The following is an 18,853-nucleotide window of genomic DNA, read 5'->3' as shown; positions in this document are numbered from 1 at the left end:
TCTTTATATTGGCTGTAGGTGGTAAAGGGATCTTCTATGCATAGTACAGGGGAAGGTTTGTATTTGTTCCTATACCTCTGGACTTAAGTGTGAATGAGTCACAAAGTTTCTATCTAGATCTTTTCTCTCTCAACCTCTCTGTGCATGCAGATGCTTGAAAAGGGCTCCTGTAATGCATGTTCACCTTTAATTTATCAGTGCCAACTGTGCAATTTCAACCTCCTTCCTCATCTTCTGAGGCCTTCCAGATAATTCAACTCTACATTGTGGGAAAACTGGCCCTGGTGCATTCGGGCAACTTGTTGACATTTACAGTGGAGTTGAAATGTGACCAATTTCATGCTCTTGGCTAAGTTTCTTTGGACATAAATTAAGGAGTTGGATTTTACTTGAAAGTGGGGCATGTTAAACACAGCAGTAACAAACATGCCTAAATTCTCTTCAGTGGGAGAGGTTGGTCCTCCCTGCCTTTCATCAGCTGTTCCACCACAGTGCTGCTTTTGGGAGTTGAGGCTTCCATGGTTGAAGGTATTGCCAGGCACCTGCAGGACCTCACCGGTGCTGCTTCACCTCTCTACAGCAATGTGAGGCTCAGGGGTGCCAAGCAGCACCTGCATGTCTGCCTGTGTGCACAGTGCTGAGGGAACACTGCGCTTCCTGTTCCACCAGCTGGGCAGCAGTCTCTTCTTGCCGGCCATCACGGCAGTGGGACTGCGGAAGGGCTGAGGAGCAGGGTGTGACAGCTGCAGTTGGGCTTGGCTGAGCTTTCTGAAGGAGGAACGCAGCACAACACCCAGGAAAACGTTTCTAACTCGTTTTGTTACAACAGACAGAGAACCTGAAGCCATTGTGCCACCAGTCCTTGGTACACAGTGGCAACCGCAGGAACAGAGAACTTTGCTTAGGGCAGGACAATTAACACCACTTCCTCTATTAAAAGGGTGTGATATTTACATGGCAAATACACAGCAGTTCTCTTTTATGGGAAATTCCAAGTAGAGTAGTGTCTTAGGTACACTGCTGCAACCAAATGTCTAAAGAAAGTGATTATGACAGCCTTGCCCCTGCAAATCGGCTATGCCACACCTGGTGGCAGGATGGAGAACACAAACCTGCCAGAGCAGATGGAGTTTCCAGCCTGCAGTAGCAGGAGACACACAGGAGAGGATGCATATTATTTTGGAAAAAAATCATTTTAGTAAGAGACATGACTTGACATTGGATATGGCCTCGTTACATTTGAGTTACAGGTGTAATGCCAAGAAGTTTCATTCCATTGGCTAGAACTGAGCGTGCTGCATGGAAGAGACAGAGCCGTGCCTGGAAAACAAGGAAAAAAAAAAAGTCATTTTAGGGTAGTGCTACAGAACAGGGTGTGGTTCTTGGGACAGGAGTTAGATGCCGAGGTGAGAACACCATGTGCAGCCTGTCCTTGTGCAGTCCCGGCCCCCACTGGGACTCGAATCTACACAAAACCTGAATATTAAAGAACATACCAATGCTGCCAGAATTCACACCAGCTGTTGGCAGCCCACTGCACTGTCAGCAGAGGGACACTTTCTCAAACAAAGGAAGGTGGAAAGGAATGCCCAGCCCAGCCCTCGGGGCAGAGCAAGCAGAGATGCATGAACAGGAATGCAATGACTAAAAACTGAAAATCTTTCATGCACCAGGGGCTAGTACAGCCTGAGGATACCGCTGGAATCCCTCCCCTCGCTATGCCTGGGTGACAGGCTGTCAAGCAGCTATGGGCTGCTTTGAAAATTTCACTCTCCCTCGTCAGTGTCCTGGCTGTTACACAGCTGGCTGTTTGGGAAGGGCTCTGTCAAGCTTGCTCCAAAAATCAGAGCTCTTGGAAGCTGTCACATTACAAGATACTTAAAAATATTTTTATTTACAGGATTAGGAACTGAAGTTTTCCCTGAAGTTTGATGCAGTCAAAGGCATGAATGCCTACAGTATCTAAGCTCAAATACAGACTGCAGCTCCACCAATTCCACTGAATGTTTTTCCCCCACAGCACAGCTCAACACTTAAATGTGATTTCCTACCAAAATCAAATAGGTAATTCCTTTTGAAATAGATGAAAGAAAATAAGAGAGACAACGTAATTAATATATCATTTACCCAGTCGTTAGGGGGTCAAACATTGCCTGGGAGATCAGCAAAAAGAATTTGCATTTATTTGGAATGGCACATTAACAGTTGCCAGCCTCTGTGCTTTAGCTAGAAAGGAAATACCGACAACTTGGGATATGTAGGTGGCAAGAGGGAGGAGACAGATTCAGTTCTCTCCTAATTCTTTATCTTCCCACATAACCACTAAAGGAAACCATCAAAAGTCAACTAGCAAGTTAAATGCTCAGATGTTTACTCTTAAAACATTTAGAAGGAAAGGTGACGAAAAGGTGTTTGACTGGGTCTGGAGCAGCTGTCCTTAGGGAGTGTTGTGTTTTTGGAGGATGAAGCTGGAGCAGCCCTTTACTGCCCTGGGAGAGCCTGGCTGTTGGCTCCTCTGCCTGCAGGCTCGTATTCCCCCCAGTGGTGACACAGCTGGGCTGGCAAAGCCCTGCTGGATCGTGCTGCCCTCCAGCCCCGCCGTGCCGCACCTGTGCCACGTCGGGGGCGCTGCCTTTCACGGGGAGGGTTTTGTGTGCCACGGCTGCCAGATGGCTGAAAGGGAAAACACGGGAGGGAGCAACGGTGAGAAGGAGCAAGTCACTTGACAAACGCAGCAGAACTGTGGGCTACAGAAAGCAGCAGAACTGGAAGAGCCACCCACAACTGCAGCATGCCACGGGCTGATTTCTAACAGCCTCTTCACCTGGCTGAAGGAGGGCATGGTTTTCTGTAGCCAGCATGGCACTGATGACATGCCCTGACAACTTAATTCTCCTAAAATAACCCCAAAATAATCTCCCTGCTTCACACATACCTTCCCACTCCCTGCCCTCCATCCCCCCAAAAACCCCACAGAACAGTCTCAAGACTGCTCTGGGAAGATCCTTGAGAGCCTACCCTGTCATGCCCAAGATGCATGATTTTTTACACTATTTTCCTTAATTTGTTAAAGCCTTTCCCATACACAGGCTCTACAGCTTCCTCCACCAAGCCTACACCAGCATTTCATGGTGCTGTCCAATCCCTCTGGGAATCAGATACACAGTATGACTTACACTAATAACAAGCTTTGTTCATGGGCTGAGATAGTGGTTAAAAGCAGCTTGGATAAAATTTCCTAGCTGAAATGTTGATATTGAGAGGATGTTATCAGCTAAAATCTGCTCCTTAAGACATCATTAGTCCAGTATGATTTTGGGTTCAGATACTGGGTTTCAGCCAAATGATTATTTTTTCTTAAAAGCTGTTAAGTTTCTCAGGAGGGTCCTGGCTCCAGCCTTAATCTCAACGATTTATTACATTATTTGCTATCCTACTTTATATATTTCCTGCTTCAGGGAAACTGTGCCACAAATTTGCATCTTCCCACTATTTTTACTCTTCAAAGCAGTGCAGATGTGAGGGCTGCAGAGCCAGCTCAGGGAGACCTGTCCTTACTGGAGACACAGCCAGTATCAGCAAACACCTTACCTCAGTGTGAGAAGGTAGGTGACAATGTGCTTGGGTTGCAGATCCTGAGAAGATCTATACAGGACCTCATCATACCTGTGAAGGAAGGAAAGGATTGTTTGGTGCTGAAGTGGTACAAGGTGTACTCAGATAGAAGGCTCATCAGACTTGCTTAAGTCAGAACAAGCACCCAACCACAGCTGTAGAATTAGCAAAACTGATCTGAAGCAGATCTAAGCCATGTCATTAGCACACAATAGATTATTCCTTCCTCGTTCACTTATTATTGAAGGAGATTGCTTCTGCTCCTCATCATGCAAACAGCTCAGGGAGGCAGGCTATAGCAAAGAGAACACAAGGGCTATATTTGTTCCTGGAACATTATGTCTGGTTTTACTTCTCAACACTAATTGTACGTTTCTAGGAGCAAAAAATGTGTTAAATAACCAAGGAAGTCAAAATAATCCCTTAGAGGACATTGCCTTTAGTAAATGCAGCTTAGAATTTTAAGTAGATAAAAGGAAGCTTGCAACGTCAGAAAAAGACAAATCCTGGAGTACAGAATCACACAGAATGGTTCAAGTTGGAAGAGACCACAGTGGGTGATCTGGTCCAACCTCCCTGATCAATCAGGGTCATCCAGCATAACTTACACAATACACTTGACTTTGGACTTCAATACTGACAGTATTAAACAGGGTAGTACAGGCAGTCATGACAGCTATGTTTTTTTCTTCATGTGCTTTGCTGTCCTTTTTCACAGCCTGCAAGAAGGTGCCAACACCTCCAGGGCTGAAGAGAATTCAAATTCAAAGTAGGGACTGGACTTCCTGATCTCTGCTCAGCTCCCAGGTCCATCCCTGCCAGCATGTCCAAGCTGAACTGCCATGGAATCTTCCACTCTTAACTCAAGCTGCAGAACTGGAGAGCACACGGTGATAGCAGCTCAGCAGTCATGTAAGAGTATTAAAAAATCCCAAGGAACAGCTCCCATGTTTTCTGTGAAGTACAATGGCACTGCATAAATAAGACACTGCTGGTCTTGCTGAGAGCTGGCTGGTCCTGCTGCTGCTCAAGGGAGCAGCAAAGGATGGACTGCAGGCAGACCTCTGGAGGCAATTACAGTTAATGGCAGGGCTCTGCAGCCCACACATGCAGGTCAAAGGAGCCACCTGGTGCACTGGCATGACTTTTGAAAGTCCTAATTGTATTCAGGGGGCCTCAGGAAGGTCTTAGTATAGTCAAAAAAGTTTTCTGGCACTGCACAGTGTGCAATGCAGTATATAGGAATTCCCAGAAGGAACTCTGAAAGCTTCAGCTGTTTCTGACTCCATCACAGGCTGCACAACATGGACAACTCCCTTGTCTCCACAGTTTAATTACACATCTATGAACTAATGAAAACAGAAACTGCTCAGCTTAAAGACTGAATTAATGAAGAACACCACTGTTATTAACAGGTACCAGTCGTTGAGCTCCCGAATGTGCACACACATACTCCATGTACCTCACCACCTCTCTCTTTTCTCACATGGCAAAAACAGAACAAGAGGGACCAAGCAAATCTACAGCTAATATTTATACAGAGCTGAGCACACTTTTGTGAAGATAAAAAATAATTAGGAGGCTCATGTACACGGAGTATGTGCCAAATACTGCTTTTTCCATTATATGGCTTCTAAAGCCAGGAACATTTCAAATATTGCAATCCATGTGGCACAAAAGGCAAGTCATTGCCTCAAACAAGCCATATTTTCTTATGGTCATGCAGTCTGTGCCCTCTCAATAGGTCAGTGGCATGTTCAGATATTTATTTTAAGGGAAATGGTATTTGGAAAGAAAACTAGACAAACCTGAGAAGATGCTGAAGAACAGAGATGGCATCTGGCTCTTGCAAGCATGCCACATTCACATCAGTTAGCTCTGCATTCCCATGCATTTGTTCTAAACTAAAACATAAGAATGGAAAACAAATGTTGGATGAAAACCACCTTTTAGCAATGCTGAACAAAAAATCCCACAGTAATCTGTGTTTTTAAGAAAACAGGGTAGGCTCTGCTCAAGCTGAATGGAACACTGAAATAAGACTAGCTGACTTCAACCTAAGATTAAAATAAAAATAAAAATGTGTGCTGGCCATTCAATTATCAACAGTATTAGAGATGTGCGTGGACAACAGGTCCAGAAGCTAAAAGGACTAGGGAGGTAGACAATCCCCCACTAATGGTACCCTGGAACCACCAATACCTACATGACAAGGGAGTACAAGAACAGACCAGAGAAAGGGATCAGGCTTTCCTGAACACCATGTCCTGCTACCACTGCCTCACAACATCAGGCTGCTTCACACCTTTGGCCTCACCCAAAGAAGAAATCTTAAATGGAAACACATATTGAGGTCTGCTCTGGCAGTTCAGTATTATTGATAAAACTGTTCAAACTGGACTCTTCTGAAACTCTTTTAAAAAAATAATTAAACATGTCAAGCGTTTGACCTGAGTCAACAGGAAAGGATCTCCTTTTAATATTGGCTATCAACAGTGTGAAATAGCAATGTTAAAAATAATCCACTAGTTACTGTGGGTAGCCAAAACATCCAAGTTCTATGATGTGGTGTGTTTTACAAGTATGGGCATTTTGGCTTTTACATCAGTTTCCTTAGCTCTTGGCAACCGTTCCTCATCAGTGACACCAACCACAGAGAAGCTGTTCCTAGAACTGAGAAACTACATGAACAGTCAGTTCCATGGAAATGAAGTAGAAAATTAATTTTAATTGGCCTGCTCTTCTGGAAAGTCTCAATGATTTCTATCTTAAACTCTCACTTCTGCAGAAAAAGTGAACATGTATCATATTTAAGGAGTTAGCACTACTACTTAGCAAAGCAGTAAATAAGGTTAAACTTCATGTCAGACTGTGCTGTGCAGAAATATCCTCTTACCTATGGAGTCTGGCATGGGTGTACTGCAAGAACACACCTGTATCTCCCCGACTTTGGAGAGCTCGGTCCCAGCTAAACTGGTAATCAGATGACAGAAGGCCCCGGAAATCCTGGAATGATAAATTGATGTCACCCACACATGGCTCTTCATCTCAATTTGCAACTTCTCACAGACAATGCAGACACCTCGTGAAGCAGCTCAGACTCACCTGAATTATGAGTGCTGCAAGACCAACCTTCTCTGCTGTTTCCACAGGATCTTGGACCTCTTTGGTTGCTGAAGAGAAACAGAAAAACATTGTTAAGTCTGCAGTACCATACTGACTCATACTGCTCAGACTTAGAGATGCCAATAAAAGAGCAGATCTTCCACAACTGTAAACTAGCAATATGGAAATTGTCAGGATGCATGCAGCAAGGAATCCAGGATATAAATCTTTATTAAAAGCTGAAAACACCTGTTTCACTGGCTTTTTCCCACTTCCCCTTATATGTGTAGCACAGATTTTGAGGTGAGAAGGGTCCATTATGACAGACTAAGCAGGCTGCACTGAATTCCTTTTCATAATTATGACAGCCAATCTCCAAGATCAGGGAAATGCAGATTTTGTTGAAAAACTGATAAAAAGCTCCAAGTGATACAAGATGCATAAACAAAGAAAGTTGTTCCAATGGCTAATGGACCATTTGGATGTACATTTAGGGAGTATTCACACCATCCACTGTAAGTGTCTAAACTGAGGGAATATGAACAGAGAGAATCACAGAATGCTTTGGGTTGGAACAGACCTTTAAAGATCATCCAGTCCAAACCCTCTGCCATGTGCAGGGACACCACCTCCTTGTCTATTTTACAAGGAAAATCATCTCTTTCAAAAAAGCTGAGGAGGCAGAGCAAGGAAGATTCATACTGCTTAAGCTGATCAGATGGCTAACTCAATCCAGCGCCTAACTCCAGAGAGCACAAGAGGGGGCAGCATTTCACTGGGAACTGCTTGGATCTGTACTGCATCAGGAGGAAACGATCCTGGAGCCACAGCCCAATGAGGCACAGGCAAACCCCCCTTCAGCACAATCTGGGGCAGAGCAGTGATCTCCAGGGCACTCAGGAACAGACACGAGGTTGGCAGGGTGACAAGCAGCAGAGGCAGGCAAGCAAGGGTCACTCTTGCCAGAGAAAATTGTCAGAGCTATAAATCCTTTGGATGAAATCTGACTGATCCCTGAACTCCAGCCCCAAATCTACTACTGACTAATTTGTCCCTCCATAAAAAAACAACTGTTGTCCCCAAAAGGTACTTCCTTCTCAGTGCATGATAAATAATTTCACTGAATGTTAGAATTTGCAAATCTGCAATTTAGGGGAGTTCACAGAGTTGCAAAGAATTATTGTAATTATGTGTTTATATTATGGTTAGTACGAAAAGGAAAAGAGCATATTACTGTGATTAGTGCAATACAGGGAGAAGTGAAGGGTGGAAAAGATGACACAATGTGATCAACACAGAACATCAAAAGAAGCTAATAAGACCTGAAATAGCTAACTTTTTGTGGAACTCATGTTTTGTAACATCCTTGAGCGAACTTCATTTAAAACATCTTCCAGAAAAATTACTTCTCCTCTCCGAGTCTTCATGCCTTGAACTAGACCAAAAGACACATGCTGGCACCTGTGTTGAGAAGCAGCAGGACCAAAATTATATTTCAGTCAAGAGAAACGTTTGCAGTGTTTTTTCAGAGCTGGATTCTCTACCAGAAAACAGCAATAACAGCTGAATAAATAACACTCCAATGTGGGAAGCTTGGAGATATAATCAGTAACTCTCATTTCAGCAACCAAGCTCTGTATTTATTATAGAATGGGAAAATTATGATCAGAGTTATGATAGCCTGGTTATTTGCGTGCTCTCAGGAATCTTTTGCTACTAGCGTTAGTACAGAGGCCTCAATGCAATAATTTGCAATAAATTGAGGAGAGGCAGGATGTAGACAGATCAAATTACTGTGGCAACAGAGATCTCTTAATATAATTAGAAAAGGAGTCATAATAATTCTATTGTGGCCACATTAAGCGAACAGTATAATTAATCATTGCTAATAATAAAGTATTCACTGTTTCTGCTTGTAATAATCCCAGGCATTATTCTTGATCCAGAATCTAGGGTAATTTTAGCACAACTTTATGCACTGTGAAAGGAGGCAGGTTGGTATTCCTGAAGGCTAAAACCCTATATTTAACCACAAAAGACATGCAGTCTGGCAGAGGAATATGATTTAGTCTGGAGATCCATTACTGACCTTTGCTCAGATTGCTAACAAGATAGGTAATTACAATGAATAACAGCAGGGATACACTTCCCTGGAATAGATACTTCAAGCCTGAAGCATGATTCAAACTCAGATTCTGATCTCCGCTAAAATAAAATACTTTAAGAAGTAATAACTTAATATGTGACAACACAATATTGCAGAAGCTATGCCATGAAGTCTCTTAAAAATGGTTTCCTTTTTTCACGTCAGGCAGTTATGAAAAACCTGTTAAATGAGAGACAGGGCTGTTTTTCACATCCTAAACACACAGCAATGACTCCTTCCACAAATAAATCAGACCAGCAGGAGTGGACACACAGAATGAAAAGGCTGCTGATAAGGACCTGAGGCCCACACTGCACATAGTTCTGAGGGTTTGTTTCTCTGTTGGACTAGTACTAGTTGGGTTCTACAGGCCAAATGTCTGCTTGTACTCTGGACTCCATTACTTGCACACCAGCATCACATCTTGTAGCTTAGTTTCATCCAAAATGTCTACATGATGTGTGCTACAGTATGGTGGTGGATGGACACCATCAGGAGATTCTCCTCAAAAGAGCAATTGACTGAAATTCCAATGTACATATTATATACATTTTTGAGGAAAAAGAATGTAACCACCAAAACCAGTATATAATTACGATTTTTAAGTACATACCTTTCTGCCCAGTCATAACCCATGAGCTTCAATATTTGGAATAAATGTTGAAAGTGATTACTTTGGCTTTTATCTGTCTAAGGAATAGAATTGATGCATATCAGAAAACACTACAAGTCTGATAAGGAGTAGCTTTTAACACACAATACCACAGTGCCAGTAAGTCATTTCAAGCAAAATTAAGACCCATGAAGACAAGCAAGACTTGAAAATTGTGACAGCTGGAATCTATGGCAATGGGATTTTGAGTTATGTTAGAAAAAGAAATCCACCATTTCAGAAATGACTATTCTCAGATCATGAAGGCAAAGACAGAAGTGCAAGGAAACCTTAATATTTACTTTCTCATGATCTGAGAGCTGCCCATCAAACGAAGCATCTCTGTTTTCACTTCAGAACCTTGCTGCTCTTGTTATTCCCCTGGGCTGTATTACCAAACTCCAAGGGTCCTTTGGCTTAGAAACAGAACATCTCTTTGGCTGTCTGCCTCCAGAACCCACTAGTTTCTATTGTCTCCTGCATGATTTGTAGTTTTACATCATAAGGCAGATACATAATTCAAAAAAATATATAAATCATCACAATTTCATAACAATTATTCATCTTGTGCTCTCTTCCACTTTCAGTTACACTCTCCTACAAATTGAAGTTGTTTCTGACTGTATGTTATGTTTAACAACCATCTTAATATATGTTTCTAGCTACAGCAGTTGCTACAAGGTTCATTTTCCTACCTACCTGTTTCGACTGCCTCACTCAGACTCCTTTTTATTCCTCCTTAAAAAACAGTGCAGAGATAACCTATTCCTATCATAACCTATTCACTATTTCCTCATTTGTTTGCTTTTAAGACCTCTCTCATTAGGTGTCTGGCTTTAAGGTAGAAGTCTGACAGCATGGATTGTATTTAATTCTTCATATTAATTTTTCATCTCCTTCTTGAGTGCAACATTCAATGGAATCTTAGTATCTCTTTAATAACATGCCACACGCTTTAAGATGTTTTGAATATTTTGCTTGTATCACTGCCTTTTGATGAAATTAGTAGGACTTTTTTAAAACCTAAATTGGTGAATGCACTAATTTACAGCATTACAAGTAGTAAACCAATTTAATGTTCTCTTAAAGAAGCTGATCTGATGAAAATAAGACGATCTTGTGAAATAAGACTCTAGAGTCTCTAAATAATTTTCTTGTAACAAGATTAGCATTCTGAAATACATTTGTATTTAATTATTAAAGACTAAAATCATTAGCATTCTCACTTAATCCCATGAAGTCCTCCTGCCTCTGGTAACACTGAGTGAAGTCCTAACTCACTACAAAGCAGTGCCATAAAACAGCAGCAAAGCTCAGCAAGGCTGGCAGTTCCCTCACCAGGCTGTCTGTCCCACAGGAGTCTCCTAAGATTGGTTTCACTCTTTTATGACCCACTTTCTCAGCCCTCAGAAAGTCAAAAATTATAAAAATACTAACCATGTCCTCTGAAAACCATACAACCTGAGCAAGGCTGAGAGGACAGGACAGGCTAATCTGTCATTTCCCACTTGAATGACACATTGGCTATGATGGACACGTGACTCACATCCCAATCTGGCTGTGCTGTGTATCTCTTTGGACCTGAAGGAGACCAGGGAGGCCCAGGCAAGGAATTAAACACTGACTGGAGTTCAGCTACAGCAGCTGTCTGCTCAAGACTCTTGCTCCTATGCTTACTCATGCCATTAGCTGAAAATTCAGCTAACATCTTGATTTGTGCAAAGCGGACACCCAGCTACTCTTTTCTTATTGTTCCTTCTCCCTTGATTCCTGCTACCTCCAGAAACATCAAACACAAGTAATTGCCCACCCACATGAACCAGACAGGAAGCATCCTTAACATCTAAAGCACTGCACTTTCACAGCCACACTGCCTTTTGATGCCAATGAACTCACTGTTCCAGCCAGCAGGGGCAAAAAAGCTCCCACCATAATTACACAGTTCCCCCCCAGAATAACCAAAAAGTCTCTGTTCTATGACAACATGTAAGGATGGCAAGCTACAGGAAACTTCCTGAAGACTGAAGCTAAAAGGAGCAATGTGGTTTAACTAGAAGTTGCACTTTAAACTGTATATTTAATATTTTGCTTACTAGTCTCTCTCAATATAATGTATCACATTATATTGACTTTTGAAAAAGCTGTACAGAGAAGGTACAGGGACATTACCAAACATGACCACATAAAAATTTTTTCCACATGCTACTAATTCTGGACTTCATATAAAAGAACATGGCTTTCATAATTTTTCCCCTAAATATGAGAAAAAGAAAATTTAAAAGCATCACATGATATTTTCTTGCTAATATGAGATCAAAAAACAGTTTCAGACATGAAAGGAGACAGTCTTGCTATTCATATCCATTACTGATGCTGCTAGAATTGTGAAAAAACAAAACAACAAAACCAATAAATATAAAAAGATTCCCTATCTACAACTGTTTCATTCAGATTGATTAAATAGTATGTGCAATTTCTACATAATGAAACTAAGGCATTGTTCAAAGCCATTAAAATGTACATTTCAGATAAGATATCAGGACTTCAGAGTAGACTTAGATTCATTTTAGACCATTAATTTCTAAATTAACATTTTAAAACCCTTTATAATAGTAACAGCTTTTTCTGATTTGTTTAATTATTACAACATCTATAAAGAAAATAAAATGTCAAATCAAGTAAGATTTCCTGGAGTAGAGAATAACTCCAGAGCTAATTTTCATAAAATCATATGAAGGGTTGGAAGGCACCTTAGATCATCTTGTTCAACCCCCCTGCTGTGGGAAAGGACATCTTCCACTGTACCACCTTTCTCAGAGCACCATCCAACCTGGCCTTGAACACTTCAGTAATGACGCATCCACAGCTTCTCTGGGCAACCTGTTCCAGTGCCTCAGCACACTCAGAGTGACAAATCTTTTCCTAGTATCTAATCTAAACCTACTTTCTTTCAGTTTAATGGTATTTTTCAACCATTCTGGGGGTCATGCACTGAAAGAGAACAAAGAAACGCTGCCACACAGAGGCACAGCTGCTGGGCAGTAAGGGCATCCATTTTACTGCCAAAAGTACTGTGTGTCAAAGTCATATTGCAAGCCAGAGGCCCCTGGGTTACTAGAGAGAGTCAGCACCAAAGTGTGCTGAATCTAGAATTACTTACCACATAAATCATGGTATCCCAGCTGTGCTTATTCATTCTGTCTATAGCAGCTGCAAGATCTCTGAAAGAGATAATGAGAAATTATTTGGACTTTCAAACATACCTCACTACTTGCCTCTTAGAAAAAGAACCTGCTTTTTATGGAGGGGAGAGGACTTCCTGAAGAGAAAGATCCATGTATGCCTTACACATAAAAAAAAGACATGTTTACTTTTGCTGATGACACATCTGAAATGTTTTTTTAAACCACTACCTAAGAAAGTTGCTGAGGAAACTGTTCTTTGGTGCAGAGTAAGTCCAGTGTCTGTCTGTCTGCTGGGACCTGAGAGAAACAATCCTTTCCTGGAAAATTAACCCATGTTCAGCCTTAGCTTAAATGGTACAAAGCTCATCTATACAACACAGAAGCACACAGGACTGTCACAGGAGAACTGTCAGCCTCATATTCCAATCTGAAAAAAGCATTTGCAATTGCACAAGACTTGTTATGGAATGCTGAGGGGAGGTAAGAAAAGAGAGGGAGAAGACAATAACAGGGATGGGTGGCTTGTAAGTCAATTGCTGGTTAGATGTCTGTGTAGTTCTGTCCTGCTCCTCATCAGCACAGTCTGTCCTGTCTCCCCACGAAACTCCATTTCAAGCTCTCCCGGGGTGAGGGGTCTCTCTCCTCTGTGTGCACATGTGTTTGGAGTCTCAGCAGCTGCAGCTGAGAACTACAGCTCCTGTAGGCCATGCATCTGTGGTGTCAGAGACTGAGGGGACTGGACATAAGTGAAATGAAATTATAACAGCTGGAGCCTGACCAGGGGTCACAAGGTGTCTCAGCCAACAGCTGGAGAAAGGGCACACACATCCTCCTATGACTGACAGCAAATATCAAGCTGAACAGACAAGCAAGTAGGCAAAGTATCCTGGGAAGTCTCCAGATGTGCCTGCAGAGATGGGGCACCCAGAGGAGTCTGTACTGTTGGCATCAGAGGGTCCAGGCCAACTGCTGGAGAGACCACAGGGACCTCCAGCTATTGGAGGGATTCACAGTGCACATACAATACATATGTATATTGATTAAATTATTCAATAATACACATATCACACACATAATGCAAGTGTATCTATCACAATCATGTGTATCATGTACACATACATCTCTATACACATACATCTATTTCTTCACAGGAATAGATACTCATCCTAATCATCAAGAGGGGAACAAAATGCCAGCTGTGCTGAGTCGTTTTGGGCCTGTGTGTGGGCCTGTTGAGATCAGGTGCTCATGCTTACTCCTGGCTGACCTGTGGGCATGGAGCTGTGGCATCTTTGTCTCCATTTGGCTACAGGATTCAGTAGCTCCCTAATGTACAGGATTGACTGCAGCATCTCTCTCATATTCTTGCTTTGAAAAGCTGTACAGAGTTTACCCTGAGGGCTAGACACTAGATTTATTTACATTCCTCGCACAAAGAAACTGTTAAGGCTTCCATATTAAAATACCCAAGAGGAATTTTAGGATACTGATGAGATGGCTGAAAAAAAGCAATAAAATTGATGTTACAGCACTGGTGGTCCACTGAGTCAATGAACACGAGGCTGAACAAGCAATTGTTTCCTGTATCACACCATCAATAAACATTTTAAGCAAAGGTCTTTTTAAAACCTTTATTATTTGGCAACTATTTATCAGATCCAGAGATTCCAGCCTTGTTTTCCAAGTTAGTAGCTGGAGAAAGTATTATGATTTATGCAAAGAAGAGATTTACTAATATTACTTAATGTCCAAGATTGAGAAGCAACATGTTTTCTATTGCCATCTGTGTAGCAGTTGTCTTCTGGGCAGTTTTCCTTATCTCCTGTTGATGGGCCCATGGATGTCTCACCACATGACTCAGAGATAGCTCCCTCCAGGAGCAGTTTTTGTTTAGCAGGTGATCAAGGACCCACCCATGACTCAGAATGACATCAGCCCATTGTGAGATGCTCTGCCCAGGGGGGAGGAGCTAAGCATTCCCACCTCGATATATTCTGGGATTTTTGGACAGAATGGCAGCCTTCCCACAGGTTTCCAAGAGGACACAGCTGGGCTTTCCACTGGATGACTACACCTTTTCTACAGGACCACTGCTCCAACAGAATCACATCTGCCACTCCAAGAGGACTGCAGCCACTCCAATTTGGACTGCTACCAACACACTGGCCAAAGGGGTGTCAGGTTGTATTCTGACTTTGTCAGTGGTCTTCCTTTTGTATTATTGCATGTATTTTGTTTCTTTTCCCTTTTCCCAATAAATTGTATTTCTGACTTGGAGTCTCTCACTGGTTTTGCTTTCAAACCAGAAGACTTAGGGAGAGGAAAAGTATTTAAAAGCCATTTTCATCCCATCATAGTTACATGGCTAGTTTCACTTACAACTATCCTAGAAATAAAAATCTTCAAAATCCATGCCATCAGTTATCAATGTGCTCATATTGAAAAGCTCCCTGGCAAAATGACTGGCAATGAGCACAGATGGGCTTACTTGCCTTGTTATATAAAGAGATGTCCCATCACTGCGCATGACGGTGGAAACTGTTGAGAGGTCTTTTTTCTCCGAGAGATCCACAATTCCTGTCCCTTTTCTGTAAGGTGAGGGAAAGTACTCATGTCACTGCAGGCTATTACACAGGTGAGTTCAGCTAAGACTGAGGTCAGAGCCAAAACCAAGGCCTCTTGCCGCAAGCCCCTTTCCCTCTAGATAGTCTCATTCTTTTTCTTTGAATGACCATTTCCTTTAAGTCTTTTTGAAGACTGTTCCTGTAAGTTTGCTGTCACCACTGCTGATACCAGGGAGCAGCCTGCCCTCATACTGGTGCATTCCATGATTACAGCTCCCATCTCAGTTCAGCCAGGCACCTCTTTCATGAAGGCAAGGATCTCATCTAATTCTGCTCATTAAATGGCACACAGAGCTGCCAAACTAATCAACAGCCTAAAACACCATTAGGAGTTGAACACTGTCATTGTACCCAATTTGTCAAGGCCAGGCTTCTGTGCTAGTCACAGAAAAGGAAAATGTAAATTTTAGCTGTGACTGCACAAATCCTAGTGGTCTTCTACTAGAACAGCTTTGAAAACCATGTAAAGAAAACTCCTCCCCTCAGATTATGTACAAACCTCACTCATCTTATCTTGTTTCAAGTGCAACTGAGATGTTAAATAAAGTGCACCAACAAACTGAATGAGTTCATACATTGTTTTCTGAAGGAGTCCTTTATCTTCCAACACCTTCAGAACTTCCTGGGCCTTCTCTTGGTAAAGTGACTCTCCAGAATATTCATCAAAGTGCACTCCTAGGCGCTGAAAAGTTACAAGAATATCAAAGACGGGTAATATCGTTAAGAGCAAGGCTAACCATTTTTCTTCAGATTAAGTCAGATGATAGGTCACAGATCAGATACAGTACAAAGATTAATGTTATTCCAGGAAATCACTTCATTGTTAAAAGGAAAGGATGCCTGGATTTTCATTTAATTGATTTCTGCATTAAAATGAATCTCTCCCTGAGGTGAATATGGTGTTCAATGTAACATTCATGAGAAATTAGTAACATTCATGAGCAATTCATGAGAATTGCTGGTTAGAGCGATTCACACAATTCTGAGGCAAGTCTCTTTCTTGCTGCGCTGGAGGTGAAACCAGTGGGCTGCAGAGGAGCTACCTGGACATGAAACCAACCCTATTTTAAAAGGATGCTAAAAGGAATTTTAAAAAGTAAAAGCTGCTCACAAACATTGCTGAGCATATAGAAATTAAGGCTGAGGGTACATTCAGAAGAGACAAGATGACCTTAACTGTCAAACCTGGTCAGTTCATCAGTTCAATAGTTTTTAGTTTAAATGAATTTGGGAGAGAAAGATCTAGCTGTACCAACCATCATGTGATCAATAATGGGTGACTTTCAAGATGTAGCTGCATACACAGACCAGTACCTAATTACTTTCAGAGGTCAGCTTTCCACAAAAATTATCAAGTGTCTCACTTAGGAGATCTTAACTTAAGAGTACTTTCTTGGCTCCAGTGACATGTTTCAGGGAAGAAGTTAAAGCACAGCCAGGTTATCTGCATTATAAACGGTTTCAAAATTGTTAAGGTTAATTTTTAGGTCAGTAGCACAAACATGTCCCATGAAACAGTGGACACTGGCTCCACTCATGAGATCACAGTGAGCAACAAACAGCTGTGTATTAGCTCAACTCCACCTGCAGGGAATTTCTGCTGCTGTAACATCTTACACCCAATTTAATATGCAACATTACAACTTTAGATCAGAAATGTGAAAACAGCATCATCTTCTAATAAAATTTATTACATGGAAACTTTTAGATTTGGTGGGTTGTTGCTGACTTCAAAGATAAAGCAAAACCAAGCAATATTTATTCAACATGGATTTGCCTTGCTGCTTAGCACCACACTGAGCTTCAGGACTTCTGAGCAGGGAGAATTAGTCTAAAGGCCAGTTACCTGGAAACTATTAAATAAAATGTATCTAGCACATCAGCAACTGTAGTGACAGCTTGCTTGGATAAGAAATCAACTACTGTGCTTTTTCCAAGCAGAATGAGGCTTAGGCTGGCATACTAAGAAAGAGCTTCCCCACAACATTCTAAAGTTTATGGGAAAGGCAATGACCTGGTAACATTAGAGCAATATCTGATCCCAAGTGAGTCTACTGCTTGGCAGTCTCCTACATGAAAAGGTGCCATGCACTGTCAATTATGCTGATGAAGCAATAGAGAAAGAGATCATTTTACCACAGAAAGAACATTTGGATGATTTGTACCTTATAAATCCGGATGTATTCCTCAATACTGAGGTCTCTAAATTGTTTCCAAATTGACAATGTCTGCTCATCATGCTCCTCCAGTTTTCTGAAGAAATCCTTAGCCAGCTTTTTTGTGTTTTCATCTTCTGCTGCCTTGTTAATCTGCACATACACCTAAAATTTGACACTGAAAATGTTGAAGTGGTATAATCCTCTCCTCCAATAAAAACAGTTCAACAAGAACAATACAAATACATTTAAAGTTGACATTTTTAACATCAAAAATTTGAAAGACTTGTCAAAGCAACACATTCCCCATTTAAAGAAATAATGAATAACCCAAAGTCCAACATGAAAATGTGCAGCTTATCTTGAAAGAAGACTAATGCCCTAATTCCTTACTGTCACTATCATCCTCTTCATAACCTTGAAACAACTGCAGCAGCAAAATATAGGAGAACTAATTTATGCATGGAAGGGAACCTATAAAGGACTTTTAAACCACAGACATGTCTTCAGAGGACCACAACATCAACATTTATGGCAACTGCACTGCCTAAAATTGAGACAGCAGTTGAAGCAGCAAAATCTTTGATAGACTCAGTATTTTACAAGCTTATATTCATAGGAAAGACTGATTTCACACACCAGCAGAAAAAGCATCACTTTGAAACACATCTCAGTTTTTGATACAGGCAGGCATACAGCTGAACAAACACTTAAAAATTGGGAATAACTGAGAAACTAATTTGGTCTCAAATAACTACTGTTATGCATTTTTACTGAATACTGTTGTTACACTTAAAGGCAAATTTTTAAGGTCATAAAGCCTACATGCTACTGCAATAGCTGGTATTTTGAAGCTTTAGTGCAAAATTCAAGCATAAAAACTTAAATTCTAAGAGTGGACTGAAATAATAAATAAAAACTATGTAATACACAGTGATGCACAACCCTAAAAATATGACTGCTTCTTGTTTTCTCTTTAAATCAGTTCTACAGATCTAAAACACCTCAGTGCTGAGACTCTAATGGTTTAAATCTGCAGGGCTCAGGGATGAGGGAAGAGTGAACAAAGTTTACCCGTGTCAAAGAAGCTGGTGAGCTCAGAAGGAGCTACCCTGCCATATAAACAATCTGACTGACATGCATTCAGCTGCTGAGTACCCAAGTATTCAAACACAGTTTGTTCCTTTGCCACGACACAGATTTGTAGAGAACAGTTATCCTGTGGCACACTGCCTGAACACCAGTATTAGCCACAGTTCCCATATCCAGCCCTGAGGAGGAAGCACAGCTCAGCTCTGTGGTAAGGAAACACCTGAGAGTGCCACACAAGAAACCTGAATAAGCCCCATTAACATGTAAGATCTTTTAGA

General features: G+C 41.5%; 1 protein-coding gene across 3 annotated transcripts in view; it reads right to left on the bottom strand.

Moving 5' to 3' along the window:
* Positions 1-1,177: 1,177 nt before the first annotated feature.
* Positions 1,178-18,853, bottom strand: part of RARS2 (arginyl-tRNA synthetase 2, mitochondrial) — a 30,667-nt gene continuing 12,991 nt past the window's right edge. For 2 of the 3 annotated variants that reach the window (XM_053937306.1, XM_053937307.1), the window contains exons 9-19: positions 17,493-17,648; positions 15,903-16,009; positions 15,196-15,291; positions 12,679-12,739; positions 9,480-9,556; positions 8,057-8,181; positions 6,721-6,788; positions 6,512-6,621; positions 5,424-5,519; positions 3,592-3,666; positions 1,327-2,673 (exon numbers count right to left, since the gene is read on the bottom strand). In XM_053937306.1, the coding sequence (XP_053793281.1) occupies positions 2,355-2,673; positions 3,592-3,666; positions 5,424-5,519; positions 6,512-6,621; positions 6,721-6,788; positions 8,057-8,181; positions 9,480-9,556; positions 12,679-12,739; positions 15,196-15,291; positions 15,903-16,009; positions 17,493-17,648 (1,290 nt within the window). In that variant the 3' untranslated portion in view covers positions 1,327-2,354. The other variant, XM_053937308.1, reaches the window with a different exon arrangement.

The sequence above is a fragment of the Vidua chalybeata genome, chromosome 3 (genome assembly GCF_026979565.1).
Source record: "Vidua chalybeata isolate OUT-0048 chromosome 3, bVidCha1 merged haplotype, whole genome shotgun sequence".
NCBI classification, from domain to species: Eukaryota; Metazoa; Chordata; class Aves; order Passeriformes; family Viduidae; genus Vidua; species Vidua chalybeata.
Note: the sequence above shows the minus strand (reverse complement) of the source record. Positions and strands in the feature narration are given on the sequence as shown.